Source organism: Podarcis gaigeae (assembly GCF_964106915.1).
Source record: "Podarcis gaigeae genome assembly, chromosome: 2".
Lineage (NCBI taxonomy): Eukaryota > Metazoa > Chordata > Lepidosauria > Squamata > Lacertidae > Podarcis > Podarcis gaigeae.
Genome location: NC_139679.1, coordinates 23,046,248 through 23,061,793, shown reverse-complemented (window position 1 = coordinate 23,061,793; position 15,546 = coordinate 23,046,248). Strand labels below are relative to the sequence as shown.

The window sequence follows — 15,546 nt, the reverse complement described above, 5'->3', positions numbered from 1 at the left end:
TACTGTAGTCTTACTTTCTGTCACAAGACCTGAAATAGGGAACAAAAACCATTTTAAATTATCATATTTGAATCGAGCTTTCTTCCGATTGCCTAAATAGTAAATCTAAAAAGTGGTTAGAATCAAAGTAGTGGTTTTAAAGCCAAAAGGGACTCAAAATATGCTTGAAGTGGAAATTTTTATTAGAATATATAATGGCTTAGATTCTAAAATTAATAGGGCATTAGCAGAATAAATGTTTCCTGTTCTCTCCTCTTTCCTGCAATCTCCGAAAAGCTTCTCAAGGAAGCTTGGGGAGCCCCACCTTAACAAAATGTGATGGGAAGGAAACTTTCTCTCTGTGAACTTTCTTAAGATTGCAATCCTATATCCAGGTCCCAAAGTACAAGCCTCACTGAGCTCAGTGGGACTTTTAGTATCTGCCAGTTACTCCATCAGGGGTCTGCCCTGTTCTGTGGCCTACACCAACTCTCTAGAAAGTCCATGCTGGTACTATGTGTTACCACCTTAATTCTAAAATGATTTTTCCTCCAACAGAAATACAAACATACATTCTAATTGTTAATCCAGAGTTAAGCACTGGGACAAATAATAATTTTGTCACTTGCATCTACAGCTTTTGGTCCTTGCTTTGGCCCTTCAGAGTCCTGCAGAATCCATTGCATTTAGTTCATAACGATGCCACGGGTTGGATTTCCAGTGGCTTAGTAAAAACATGGTATTTCCAAATCCAGGTTATTCTGGGATTTACTATGTAATTCCATAAAAAAGATTAAGTTATATTAATTTATCAGCAAGAGGATCTTGCAAGGAGATTAAAAATCCAGTGAATAACCATGGCTGGAACCATGTTGCTAATGTATTTGTAAGGGTACAAAAACAATGAAACTTCATTTTCAACCCTGTTTTTACAGCATGGTTGGAAGAAAAATGGTCACAATCATTCAAAGGAAGGCAAAAATATGAGATACTGCTTCAAGAATCACATACCTTTAGTTGAAGCTGCAGGCATACCAAACCTGTGGAGAAGAGAGAAACCCTGGTTAGGGACTCTGAGGTTTTGGGTCTCTCAACCATGACATAGATTAGAAAACAATTTTAATACAAGTTAAGTTGCGAATTACCTTGTAAATCTGCCATGACATACCTAGACTACTAGATTGAATCAGATCAGCAATCGAAGTTGGATCTACATAGCATTTCTGCCTTGTTCACAAGATAATCACCAATCAAGCAGAACAGATGGTCCAAAAGGGAAATTGTGGGTTATTCTTCGTTGTAGCATATTACTTGCCATTACACATTGTTTAATAATCGGATGTTTAAAGCTCTGGATCTTTCACAAGTCTTCAATGTACTTTTCTTGATATGAAGAGCAAGGTATCTTATCAGCAGATGGTAAGGTTAAACACACCTGTGTATGGAATTTTCCTCATTTTTTAATCCCTTTCACAACCATTTGTGTTGCTCATGAATAGCAGCACAGAAGTGAAAACATGGGATATTACTTAATTTATGATAATAATTTGTCTGATTTGAGAATTGTCTTAAAATTTCAAAGCATGTGAAAAGAACTAACCATACAACCAGTTGTTCATAGATTTTATGGTAATTTTAACATCTTCTGGGGGGAGACAGACTTCTACCTGGAAAAGCACATTATGAGAGAAATCTACTACGCCCTGCTTTTGTTTTTCTAAAATATTATATTGGATATTTCCCCATTCCCTTTCTATCTTCCATTGTTACTTAGTCTATGAAACAGTTTCTCTTAGAAGAAAGACTAAGATTTAATACTCTGGATAGGCTACGGAAGTATGAGGACAACTGTGAAATTCTATTTAAGCCATGCAAAGTTTTCAGGGTTCAAACAAGCATCTCTACAAAGCAATGAAGCCATTTTTGGTTATCCACAACTCAAATTCCAAAGGTAGTCACTGCAGACAACTAGAACATATCCGTTGCACAATGCATCTATAATAAACTTTGATCTGCACAATGGTTAAAAAGCAGTCACAGAAAACAAATAATGGCAATAAATAAAGACTTACCGCGCTGCTCGTGCAGCCTTCTTACTCTCCAAACTCACAGGTACATTGAACCTCTCTGCCCGTTTCTGCATTCTCTAAAGTAGAAGATAAAGAAATACAAATATGGTAGGCAATATAGAAAAACAATGCAATTTTTCCCAGATTTATGAGTAGTCATAAGTATATTCCCACCTGCACCTATCTATTAAACTTTTCTGCTTATTCCAAGATTTGGAAGAAAATATGCTATGGAAGCAGGGCAATTGTTGTGGTGAGAGACCACCAGGTCCATCCAAACACTGAGACTATCAACTTCTATTTCCTATCTGTACTTGAGAATCTCTGACTGTTTCTCCTGATGCAACAATCAACATGTTTTAATGAGCCAGAGGTTATGACAACTCTGACAATATGGACACAGAGTAAGTGGTAAACACCCAGTAAACCTATGTTTCTATTGGTAGATATGAAATGATCCATCTTTGTTGCTAAGAGCATATTGAGGTAGGCGAAATTTTAAACTACCAAGAACACAATGCCAATCGCTTAACAAGAGAGAGACACAATAGTGCAAATGGCTGTTCCAATAAGCATGCTTCTGTTCAGAAGCCCGGTTTCTCATTAGCCAACACAATATATGGTATGTAACCTCATGCCCATTGCTATAGCCATCAGTATTTAGAAGAACGTTTAGCTCAGAGGTCGCCAATGTGGTGTGCCACAGATGTTGCAGGATTACAACTACCATCATCCATTAAATTCGCCATGTTGGCTGGGGCTGATAGGAGTTGAGCAGCATCAGAAGGGCGCTGTATTGGCTATTCCTATCTTAGCTACTATGAAGGGATATGTGTACCTGCTTCAGACACATACACAACCAGGGCAGCTGAAATAGATGTTGGCAGTAATGTTGCACATTTCAACCAGAAAAAGCTCTGCCCAGAAGTCACAGGAATAGCAGCCCCGGCATGAATACAAAATGAGCAACTTATTTCCCCACCTAGCTGCAGAAAGCAAGTGACAGCTCAAACAGATCACAGCTGATCTGGAAACATGCAAAACAGAACTTCATCAGAAGTTAAGATAAAATCTCTCTTACAAATGAAAAGCAAAATTGTTTTACACAACATGGCAGGAGTCCAAGAACATTTGCTGTCATAGGCTCATAAAAAGGCTACTTTTCACAAATAAATAATTTTGCATGGAACACATGATTCAACGTACGTTCGTTTGTGGCGTAAATGAAAGATGATCAGACATAGAAATACAGTTACTTACAATAAATAACTGTATGAAACATGCAGAAAGCCCAACATATAAAGTATTTCTGCATGAATAGAAGATAGCTTCATTCCTAATGGCTAAAAACTTCATAGATGCAGCAACGTATCTATGACAATCAAATTAAAACAGTTCATGGTATAACCTGCTGTAATGGTTCTAGGGGGTTGCTCGTGCGCAAGTTGCCGCCACTCCTGGCTAGGTTGCCTGGTTGAACCCTTTCTGCCTGGACAGCCTCTCACTTCGTGGCTGTCTCAATCGCTGGCAGAATCTGTCAGTGGGCATTTCTTGAACTTCTTCCAGCAAAGAAGTTCTTTGACGCCAAGTCTCCTCCTACTCTCCCTGCGCGGAAGTCTTCTGCGCAGGGAGGGTGTGAGCAGCGGAGTACCCGTGCTCTCCCCACTGGTCTCCGGTGAGGAGTCCTGGAGCCTCCTCTCCGATTCCCCCATCTGCCCCCCTTCTCCACTGGTGTTACACTGATTTCCTTCCCCAGCAGATGGGCTGCCTCTCTCCCTACTGGGACCCTCTCCGGCATCACTCTGGAGCCTTCCCTCCGCCTCTGGCTCTGATGGCAGTTCCCTGACACCTACTGTCAACCTAAGAAATGCACGAACCCTTCATTGGACAGCACAACCCATTGCTAATTCTTGCAAATAGTAAACTTGTTCACTAAAGTGAGGTTTTCTACAAGTTGAGAAGAATCTCAATTCCTTATGTGACCTGAAAGCAGTTCAAGTGCAGCACCCTTAACGACAGTGCTGAAAATAAAACCCTGTTGCTCTGAGAAGGTCATGATGCATTGGGTACGTCAATTGAGTTTGGAAGGTATTTACATTATAAAGTTTAAAAGTTTCATCAAACATCAAGGGATTTGAGAAAGAATGGAGTTTGGCAGACTTGCAAATCGAAAGCAGAGGGAGCAAAAGAAGACGCAAGTAGAATAATTTAATGATCCCTTGATGAAGGCTTCCCACAAAGTTTAGAAGACGTCACTCTTTCAGTACCAGCTCCATTTCAGATAATTTTCTATTTATTGTTTCTGGTTACTTGCCCCACCAAAGTAATAATCCATGATTTGTGACATCAGTCCTCAATTGCTGTGGTCAGCTTACAGGCAGATTAGATCTTGAAGGTGACAGTTGAACAGCAGGGAGACAGACTTGTGTTTTCATATCAGCTTCCTCAGTTAGAGAGAGCGCAGTGGAAAGTGATGAAAATAAAGGATTAAGGAAGCCAAACAGATGTAAGAGAGAAAGTGTATGCCAGGTTTATCCACAGAACCCTTTGCTCCCTTGGAAGAAGGCCAAACTCTGTATAAGAGACAGAATTACAGACGTGTCCATATCTCCTTTAATGTTGGAAGCGGTTCCTAACACGAGTGTGGAGAAAGAGCCACAGAATGAGAAGAGAACAATTTGAAGGGCAGATATGGAGGCATAGCAAATACATTTCATCTCACACTGCGAAATAATAAGTAATCAGTTCTCCAAAACTGGTCTAGTGATCTCTCTTGCCAATGCAAGCCAAAAGATAACACAGGCTGCATTCATTTACTAACTGCAATAGAGCTACACATCATAAAGCTAATAGAGACTACTGCAACAGATATATGTGGCATAGGAGAATTAAGGCTAATAAGACACAGTACAAACTACAACTACTGAATCCAAAGCTAACCTTTTCAGTTTTTAGGCAGAAGTGGGGAAAGCTGCTTATCAGTGATGCAATAGTAGGGTATTCCTGCATTGGCAGGAGATTAGACTTGTTGTTTAGTCGTACCCGACTCTTCGTGACCCCATGGATCAGAGCATGCCAGGCACTCCTGTCTTCCACTGTCTCCCGCAGTTTGGTCAAACTCATGCTGGTAGGTTGGAGAACACTGTCCAACCATCTCGTCCTCTGTCGTCCCCTTCTCCTTGTGCCCTCCATCTTTCCCAACATCAGGGTCTTTTCCAGGGAGTCTTCTCTTCTCATGAGGTAGCCAAAGTATTTGAGCCTCAGCTTCACGATCTGTCCTTCCAGTGAGCACTCAGGGCTGATTTCCTTCAGAATGGATAGGTTTGATCTTCTTGCAGTCCATGGGACTCTCAAAAGTCTCTTCCAGCACCATAATTCAAAAGCATCAATTCTTCGGCGATCAGCCTTCTTTATGGTCCAGGTCTCACTTCCATACATCACTACTGGGAAAACCATAGCTTTAACTATACGGACCTTTGTTGGCGATGTCTCTGCTTTTTAAGATGCTGTCTAGGTTTGTCATTGCTTTTCTCCCAAGAAGCAGGCGTCTTTTAATTTTGTGACTGCTGTCACCATCTGCAGTGATCAAAGTCCCTCCTTCCAACTCTCTGATAGCGTAGCACAAGGGGTAGCCAATATAGTGCCAGGATTGATCAGAGTTGCAGTTCACAATTTCTGGCAGGCACAGTGTTGGCTACTGCTGTGCTGGACCATGGCTTAGCCTGTATAAACCCAAGCATGGTGTAATGTTTACACGTTTCCCTCAACCCTTTCCTCTTCCTTCATGGCCAGAAAGATGACTTCAGCAGAGTTTATTTCACTCTTTAACATTACATTTGAACCAAGAACCCTGGTTTAAGCTAAACAGATAGTTGAACAAACCAACTTCATAGCCTATGGTCTGAAGCTGGTTAAGAACTGACAAGAGTCTGTTTCAAATAAGAATCCCTGGTTCAAATGTAATATTAAGCCAGGTTCTTTAAAAGTAAAGCTAAACTTTGCTGACGTCCTTCTCCTTGTCATGTAAAAGCAGGGGAAGGAGAGAAACATACTTGGGCTCAACTGCATAGCACTAATACATGGCTTAGTGTTAATGTGAATGTACCTATGACTTTAGTATACAGAAGCAGTTCAGAGGAAATGGGGGGGGATATTGCTTCCTGCTATGTAAAATGGCTCAAGCAGTCCCCGTTCCACATCTTTCCACAGTAAACAAGCCAACATTCTCCATGATGGCTGAACTCCAGGAACTGTGTTTTGTTTAAACGATGCTTTGTGAGAACTGTGGTTTGTTTACAATGGGAAGCAGATGCTCCCAATATCTCTTTCTAGTGCCCAAAAGCAGAGGAGAGAGGAAGGTGAACAACCTGGTAATAGCAGACCAACAGCAGACTAGAAACAGAAAAACTCAGTAACATACGCTATAAAACACTGGCCGAATCTGAGCTACATGTGCTAAAATTATGGTGGAGACAAAACACTATTTCCAAATGTGGGAGCCTAGTTGTTAAACTCAGATGAAAATAATTGAAAAAAGAAAAAACCTTACCTCCGTTTGTGGAATTTCTGAGGCAATTTTCACCACCTTCTTCTCTGCACCTCTAGAGGAAGATAAATTGACAGACTGAAGCATAAATAACATATCAACTGTGTCTATTTTCAACAATTTAATCTGTAGCCAAGTCTGAACTATTTCCTGCAAGTGGTATTTGAAGAACATTTGACTATGACTGCAGTTTCTGTTTGAGCTCCAGAAGTCTGTCCTGTCTTCCCTAAAGCTGTTGTCAGTGTAACAATAATTTATATTTGAAAAATGCTCAGTAAACACTATTTTAATAAGAGGTGTTCTACTTCAATAATATACCTCTTTAAAAAATAGGAAGCTATATTGACACAATTCAGTGAAATACTGGCAATACCAGGATAAGGAGACATTAAAAATCAGCATCTGATGGTACTGATTAATAAAATTTTAAAAAATGGGTGGGGTGGGGGAATAAGAGATAACTGATTATGAAATCCAAACTTCCTCAGAATTAATTTTATGTGGTCATAAACAATATTTTCTTTAATATAAATGTAGGGATTTAGTAAGAAATTACATTGGCAAAGAAACCCTGGAAAATGTAGTATCAATTAGGGAAAGTTGCATATTGCATTAACTGATATGATAACAAGTTAGAAACATACATATATATTGAATGAGACCTAAGTAACAGGAAAATGATACAAAATACATTGTAAAAAATTAGATTTGAAGATGGAATAAAAGATGAAATCACTAAATGGGATCTGTGTGCCTAATGGCCTGGTGGATGGTCATCCAGTTTGTTAATTTAGATTTTGTACATGCTCAGAAACCAACAAGAAACATGATTGCTTACAGACTATATAGTTTCTAACCAGGAAGAGACAGGCAACAGTAACAGCACGTGCTGAAACTGAACGAGTCTGCAGTTCACATAGTACTCCATGAGTCAATTAATGTATGCATGGATATATATTATAAAGAGAACCGGGGGTACAAAAGAAAGAATTTGACTGTGTAAAGGAAAGTGTGCTGTCTTGATAAGGGCAAACCTTTAATCAACTCATGGGTTCCATCTCTGCTCTAGCAAGGTGCAGGACCAATGGAACAAATGTGGAGCTTGGTAGTCACTTTCTGCTTGTATGGTGACAATCCTCATATTTAGCCTCTGTGTAAACCCCAATTATTTGTACAACCTTGAAAAGAATGAAATTATCTTCAACTCTGTATGAAACAGATGCCGTTCAACTTGAAAGGATAGGAAGAATAAAGGGAATAGGCAAAGTATGAAGATGACGAACCACATGCCAATGTAAACTGGACTCTTTATCTGAAGTTTGAATTACATATTCAAATAGTTAGATGCGTTCTACAGCAGTTAGATAAATGAGGTCCTATTTAGCATGTAATAATTCGCATAGTATAACTGGTATAAACCACTTACGATGAACAGTCAACCCCAACCAGAAACCTCAAGCTTATGCTATATGCCGTCAGATCTTTATTCTTTTATGACCACATATTCACAAAGGGACTGCTGTGTTGTAGTTCATGGGACAGCTATGGTTGACTTTTGGCCAGGTCAGCTATAGCTCCATTTCAAACACACACTTCTTTAACAATGTGCAATGGGAGCCAGTAAACAACTCAAACAAAAATATAATGGAGTGGGCGTGCTTGGAAGTTTATGCTCTGAAAACAGGGTTGAGGTTTGCAAAAGAAAACAAAGGAAGAAGATGCAAAGTTCGGAAGTTCCCAGGCTAAATGAAACAGCAGCATCCTCCTCCAAACAGCTCCCATAAAACAGTGGGTCATAGCCTGACTCATTAAGGTCTCTCATTTAGAGAAATGGATGGCTTTTGTTCAGGATTCCTGGACAGTTTTTCTATTTTATGCCCTGAAAGGTAGTAATGGTTTAATGACTTTTTCACAGGAAGCAATTCAGAACAGGAACCAGGGACTTGTTACCCCTGCAGCACTGTTTGCTGCCTTCTGTTTGTGATGCGGAGAAAGGGCACCCCCTGCTGCCTAGGAACAGCCACTACACTAAAATTCACATAATCGTGGTCTCCAAACTGAAAATTCAGCTGTACAGCATAGGATTTGGTCAAATTGTATGCTTTTTTTGGTAGCTACTAATTGCTAGTAGATCAGGGTTATGTACAAATATACTGCAACAACAGTCATTCAAATAAAAAATCCCAATAAATATAGAGTAGATAGCAACACCTTACTGGTATCTATGGGAATGATGGTTAGAAACTCAAGCTTGTAATTTTCATTCAATGGGAATTTTCACATATATTTGCACAGAAAATGAAGGCAATGATCCAGATAATTTTTTCTCATTGCACCATGAATACAGCCATAACTTGAACTAAGAACTTATTCCCTTAGAACTGTACTCACCCTTTCACATTATGCACAAATGCCACTGGCATAAAATATTCAAGCTACTAAGACTACAATCCTAACCTGTTATCTGTGGGTGAGCCCCACTGAATTCAGTGCTTCTACATTCCAATGACTTTGCTGCCAAGAAAGGCACAATGTATACATAAAACAGAGCAGGGAACGCCATAATGCAAATTATGGTAGCAGCACCTTATTCTCCCAAACAATCACTTGTCTTCTCCTCAGCTCTATTTTGCCATCTGATAAAAATGTACCTAATTTCTACAGCTGGAAGAATTAGCCAGAAAAAGGTCTAAATATGAATTGGGACAAATAGAGTACTTTATTCGAATTACCTTCTAATAATTGAGAACAAAATACTTTTGTTACAAAGGATTTTGCTGGTTCAATAAGTTGTTTTATCATCTTTTCCCTGTAAGCTGCCTTGAGAGCGCTATGGGGATGAAAAGCAAAGTGAAAATATTCCAAACAATTAATAAAGAAATACACCTAGCGAATGTGAAAACTGTGCCCTCAGGTAATTCAGGCCACTGCATGCAATTACTATATCAAGAAATCCTTGTGCATCTGGTTCAGTCTGATAAGGAAGCTGAAAGCAGCTAGAAGAGCAAGGATATGGGATCTGCTCATGAAACACACAGGCCTGCTACATTTTATCTATCTTAAAACCGCGCATCTCAAAATGTGAGGCAATCCGTTAGGAGATGCAGCGTAATTGCTAGGGGCGGTGGTAGTTCACCCTCCTTGACCTCTTTTCCCTGCACAGTTTGTGTGCATAAGGGTCAGGAGTAGGCTGCATACCCCTTCAAATGTTTAGCTGATGAATGGCACAAGGGACAAATGGGCAATTTGCTTCTCTATTTTAGCCTTTAAAGCATGTCGTTGACACAGGTGGCCCTTTTCTTTTTTACAACTTGCCTATTCCTTGATGTGGAATGAGAATGAGCTTTGCAAGCTAAACTGTGTACTTTTGCTTTGTCTTTACTAACGCCAAGATGGCTCTAACAATTCTTCTTACACCTACAAAGGCTAACAAGAACCGAATGTGAGATTCTCTGTTGAGAGAGAGAGAGAGAGAGAGAGAGAGAGAGAGAGAGAGAAAGAAAGACAATATACTGACAAGAGACTAGGGAGGTAATGCTGGGGGTGGGGGGAGAGATATGGTAAAACTACTTAGGTTACAAAATGTAGCTTTCCATGGTGCAACATTTTTATTATATTGGTGAAAAATTCTTACTTCTTTATTAAGTTCAAAATATATATAGCCTTAAGAGATTTTGAGGTTGGATTGCCATAGACATGGCAAGGATGATAGAGTAAATCCCTACATGCAAAGATGTCCAATAACTTGGATGTTCTATAAAATAATATGGGACTTTGTCAACTCCAAACGGGTTTATATTTAATTTTAACTTTTAGCTAGCCTTCTGGTTTGTGATTTCCAAAAAAGCCAAAGTATTCAACATGTAATCCCTAGCCACCACTAGTCATCCATTCATCTATAGAGTTACAGATTCATACAATGACAAAGTCTCAGTGGTCAGGTCGCACACAAATACTGAAGGTAAACAAACACATTAATGTTTGACCAATACGTTCTAGTTTATGAAGGGCAGATAATTACACTTCAGTTGATTTCTCAATAGCTACTTCCTCTTTGATAGGAGCATCTGTGGGCTTCTGTTCTTCCTCCTGCAACATAAACAGTCAACAAGGAGAGAGGTAAACCTAGAGAACAAAATGAATATAAGCCTCACAAAAGATGTTAATGAGAACTGCAGATAACCATCTGATACGATGCAAATCTTATTGGACATAGGAACCAGAGTTCAATGGGACCTTAAACATGAATAGAATCCCAACCTTGCAAAGTCTTGTGGGCAAATTTACATACAGGCCGTGACCATTTTGCGCATCAGTGGAGCACAATTGTAAAAGTTACAAGTGCAACTGTACTTATTTGTGTAAATAGTTAGGGGGTGGTTCTTATGCCTTTTAGAAAGCTAAATTCAGAACTGAATGTAATACTCTTTGGGTGAAGTCCAAATTATGTTATGGGCATCATAGTTTATTTATTGGACTGATGTAAACCATCAATGTTTCTGAGCACAAATGTGTTCCAAAGCCCCAATGCTGAAAAATGTCCAGTTATCCAGATATACAGTATTTTATGTCAGCATGAACAGCAATCATGTTTACTGTATATATAAGCCTGATCGTCCAAATAATTTGAATTTTTGAGAAGCAACTGGGACACGCAAGATTACACTGCACTTTATGGGTCTAAGCAGTCTACATTCTAAAAACAAGACAAAACAAAACAAAAAACTAATCTAGAACTGGAATCAGAAACGTTATTACTCAGTGTTGCTTGAACTTAGAAATACTACGTAAAATTCATTCTCTTTCAGACTATTGGCAGGCTGGATTCAGTTTTTTGCAACCTTAATTAAATACAAGCTTTGTAATCATGAAAGAAACCCTGGGTAATTTCAGTGTGCACTCCCACACTAATACTGGGACACAGTGGTAATAAACAAACATTCAATTCCTTGACTATTTTATAACTTCAGTTAACCTTAAAGTTAATAAAATACAAACCCAGGTTTCCCATTTTATGCATCTTGCTAAAAACTAATTTCTTAGCAAAGCAATATTTTAGTAACCACAAATAGTAAAAACAGTTGTATGGAGAATGATAAATTCAAACTCAACCACCGTTTAATGTGTACATTTGCAGTACAGGAAACTGTAGCACAGAATATACATTACTTAGAATCACTGAGCATTTCAGCAAACCCCCTCCGCCCTGCAACAGCCTTGCTCGCTCTTCACATATAAACCATCTCAGCAAAATCACTTGAAAACAAGCTCCTCTCTTCCACACAGAAAACTGTAGTGGATGCAAAAGACCTTACATGTCACCCTTCTAGTTCTGGATCTACAAGTGACAAAAAGTACATATTTTATTAAAGATTTGTAGCTGGTTACCAGACACTTCATTCAAAAATCTCAAATGAACACAGTTGCACATCTCCAATTCTACAATCAATATATTCTCTATGGCTTCCTAATCATGAGCATCATTTAACATCAGTGCTGGATATATTCCTAATTATATATTTTATAAACAATTGCCTACTAAAGACATTTACCCAAAAGAGCTTTTAATTAAACTAGTTCAAATGATGAACAGTTCAAATACACTTGTGACATGGATCCTTATCGCTATGCATCCTATTACCAAAAACAAAAAGATAAAAGAGCAGCCAAGATCAGGATGGAACATAATACAAGTTACATGAACTACATAATTAAATAACTGTCTGACACTGAACTATAATTTACCTCTGTTTCTTCTCCTAAGACATCCTCTTCATTTGCCTCCTCCTCAGCTACAAGAAATCAAGGGGAAATGAAAAATTACTAAAGTATATTTTACATGTTGTGTGTACAAAGATCTTAGTAGTCTCCATCAAGACAAAAGCTTCTATTTTAGTTTCATATTATTAAATTAAAATAACCAAAACAACCTCAAAGTTAGAAGAAGAGTTTGGATTTGATATCCCGCTTTATCACTACCCTAAGGAGTCTCAAAGCGGCTAACAATCTCCTTTCCCTTCCTCCCCCACAACAAACACTATGTGAAGTGAGTGAGGCTGAGAGACTTCAGAGAAGAGTGACTAGCCCAAGGTCACCCAGCAGCTGCATGTGGAGCAGCGGGGAATCAAACCCAGTTCACCAGATTACGAGTCCACTGGGTTTAACCACTACACCACACTGGTGTATTAGGGTACAGTAAAGTACAGTACTGCAAAACAAGTGCCTGCTTCTTTATCGCTGTGTGACAGAGAAGTCCCTCTTACAGCTGATGCCTGCATTGCACAGCGATGAAGAATAAACTCAGGTCTGCTTGCTTTCACTGAACACGCAAGAAGCCCTGCCCTAGCTGACATCATCAGTGGGCAGAATTTGGGGGAAATGGCCTTACAGGTCAAACTTCATCCCATAAGAGGTCATTCCATTGCAATCCTAAAAAAGTAAATTTAGAAGTGATTCTCATTGAAGGAACACGCTGTAAACCAATCTTTAATTTAAACTGCAAGGCAGAAGAGAAGAAGGGTGTGAGGCTGCACTCATCTGTACTCGAATTTTCTCTCCTAGACTAGTAGTGTCTCACCACCTCCACAAGGAGAGACAAAGTTCATCTATGTTGGAAGCCGCCCAGAGTGGCTGGGGAAACCCAACCAGATGGGCGGGGTACAAATAAATTATTATTATTATTATTATTATGTGACACTCTATGGAAAGGCATCAGAAAATGAATGGCAAACACAAGCAACACTGGTGATTATTCTGTTCTGGATGAGGCTACACACTCCTTGAAAAAGCAGTAACGCAGCTTGGGGATATTCCTTGATCTAGCATTGTCACTTGTGGCCCAGGTGGTCTCAGTGGCTCACAGGGTCTTTTGGCAGCTTTGGCTAGTTTGCCCGCTGCAACTGTTCATGGACAAAGTTTGCCTAGCCATAGTGATGATCCATGTTCTGAGAGTTTCCCATCTGGATTACTATAAAGCAGGGATGTCCAACCAGTAGAGCATGATCTACCGGTAGATCCCTGGCTGATCCTGGTAGATCGCAGGATCCTTATCATGTGCAAAAAGTTAGGGGGGGAGCTTAAAAACTCTGTGCAATCCTCCCCCCAAAACCAACTCTGGGCACTTCCCTCCTAAAAAAAGTTCAATAGCTCTGGGCAATCCACCCACCCCACCCATGCTCCTCTTCCCTCCAATGACAATGGGTAATCACTGCCAGTTTTTTTATACTGGGAGTAGATCACAGTCTCTTGGGAGTTGGACATGCCTGCTATAAAGCATTGTATAGCACTAGAGGCAGCACTTTTTTCTTTAAAAAAGTGTTTAGGGGTACTCTCATTTTCTTACTCATATTGAAATACTGCCCCTCAACGAGGCCAAACTTAGATTCACAAAATGTTTAGGGGTACGTATCCCCCTGCGTCCACCCAGAAAAAAAGCACTGACTAGAGGTATTATGGAGCTGAGAGTGTGGAGGAAAGGGACAGAGGCAGGATACCAGCCGTGTCATGAACTGAAAATGTGCTGGCATGTGCAAAGGTGTATTTCCTTTTGTCTTGAATTTCCCACCATTCACCCTCATTGGATGTTGTTGTTCAGCATATTTCTAAACGACCTGGATGAAGGTTTTGAGGGGATGCTCATCAAATTTGCAGAAGAAACAGAACTGGAAGGGGTAGCCAATGCCACTGAAGACAGAATTAAGATTCAAGATGACCTTAACAGATTGGAGAACTGGGCCAAAACTAACCAAAGTAATTTCAATAGGAACAAATGTAAATTTCTACGCTTAGGCAGGAATATCCAGCTGCATAAATATAAGATAGGGGATACGTGGATTGCCAGTAGTTTTGCTGGGATAGCTCAGCCGGTTGTGGGTTCGAGCCCCATGTTGGGCAAAAGACTCCTGCATTGCAAGGGGTTGGACTATATGACCCTCATGGTACAATCCAACTCTACAAGTCTATGATTTTATGATTCTAGTAAAGTCATACCTCGGGTTAAATGTGCTTCAGGTTGAGCATTTTCAAGTTACGCTCCGCAGCGACCCAGACGTAACGGAGTGCGTTACTTCCGGGTTTCACCGCTTGCGCATGCACAGACACTCAAAATGATGCCACATGCATGCGCGGAAGCGGCAAAATGTGACCCGCGCAGTCGTGTCTTACGTTTTACTCAGGATGCGAATGGGGCTCCGGAACGGATCCCGTTCGCATCCAGAGGTACCACTGTACATGTGAAAAGGATATGTTATGTACGATCTAACAGAAATTCCTGCATTGTGAGAGTTTGACTAGATGACATTTGAGCTCCCAACTCTACAATTCTATGATTCAGATATATCGAGGGAGAAAAGTTTTTATCCATCCAATTTCTTTACACCAGGCACGTCCAATAGGTAGATCATGATCTACCGGTAGATCACTGGATGTCTGAGGTAGGTCACTGGTAGATCACTGGTTCAACATTTTTGCCCTGCACCCCCCCAAAAATGAGGCTTTCCTACTCCCTAAAAAAAGCTGAACAACTTTGACCTGAACCCCAAAAAACAAGGCTTTCCTTCCTAAAAAAAGCTGAACAACTTTGACCTGAACCCACCAAAAGGGGGTAGATCACTGCCAGTTTATAACTCTGTGAGTAGATCGCAGTCTCTTGGGATTTGCCCACCCCTGCTTTACACCATACATAATTTTATATCCCTCTGTCTTGTCTCCCCTTACTCATTATTCTAAACGAAACAGCCCCGAACATTATAGCCTTTCTACATGGGGGAGTTACACCAGCTCCCTGATAATTTTCAGTGTGCTGTAGTGGTTAAGAGCGGTAGACTCGTTATCTGGTGAACCGGGTTCGTGTCTCCGCTCCTCCACATACAGCTGCTGGGTGACCTTGGGCTAGTCACACTTCTCTGAAGTCTCTCAGCCCCACTCACCTCACAGAGTGTTTGTTGTGGGGGA

The 15,546-nt window shown here is 40.1% G+C and overlaps 1 protein-coding gene across 2 annotated transcripts in view; it reads right to left on the bottom strand.

Moving 5' to 3' along the window:
* The window catches only part of SARNP (SAP domain containing ribonucleoprotein), a gene marked incomplete at its 5' end in the record, with an annotated part of 56,760 nt that overhangs the window by 32,820 nt on the left and 8,394 nt on the right, over positions 1-15,546 (bottom strand). For both annotated transcript variants that reach the window (XM_083727841.1, XM_083727840.1), the window contains 6 exons: positions 4-29; positions 991-1,019; positions 2,052-2,125; positions 6,598-6,649; positions 10,616-10,683; positions 12,340-12,386. In XM_083727841.1, coding sequence (XP_083583967.1) covers positions 4-29; positions 991-1,019; positions 2,052-2,125; positions 6,598-6,649; positions 10,616-10,683; positions 12,340-12,386 — 296 coding nt within the window. The remainder of the gene's footprint in view (positions 1-3; positions 30-990; positions 1,020-2,051; positions 2,126-6,597; positions 6,650-10,615; positions 10,684-12,339; positions 12,387-15,546) is intronic.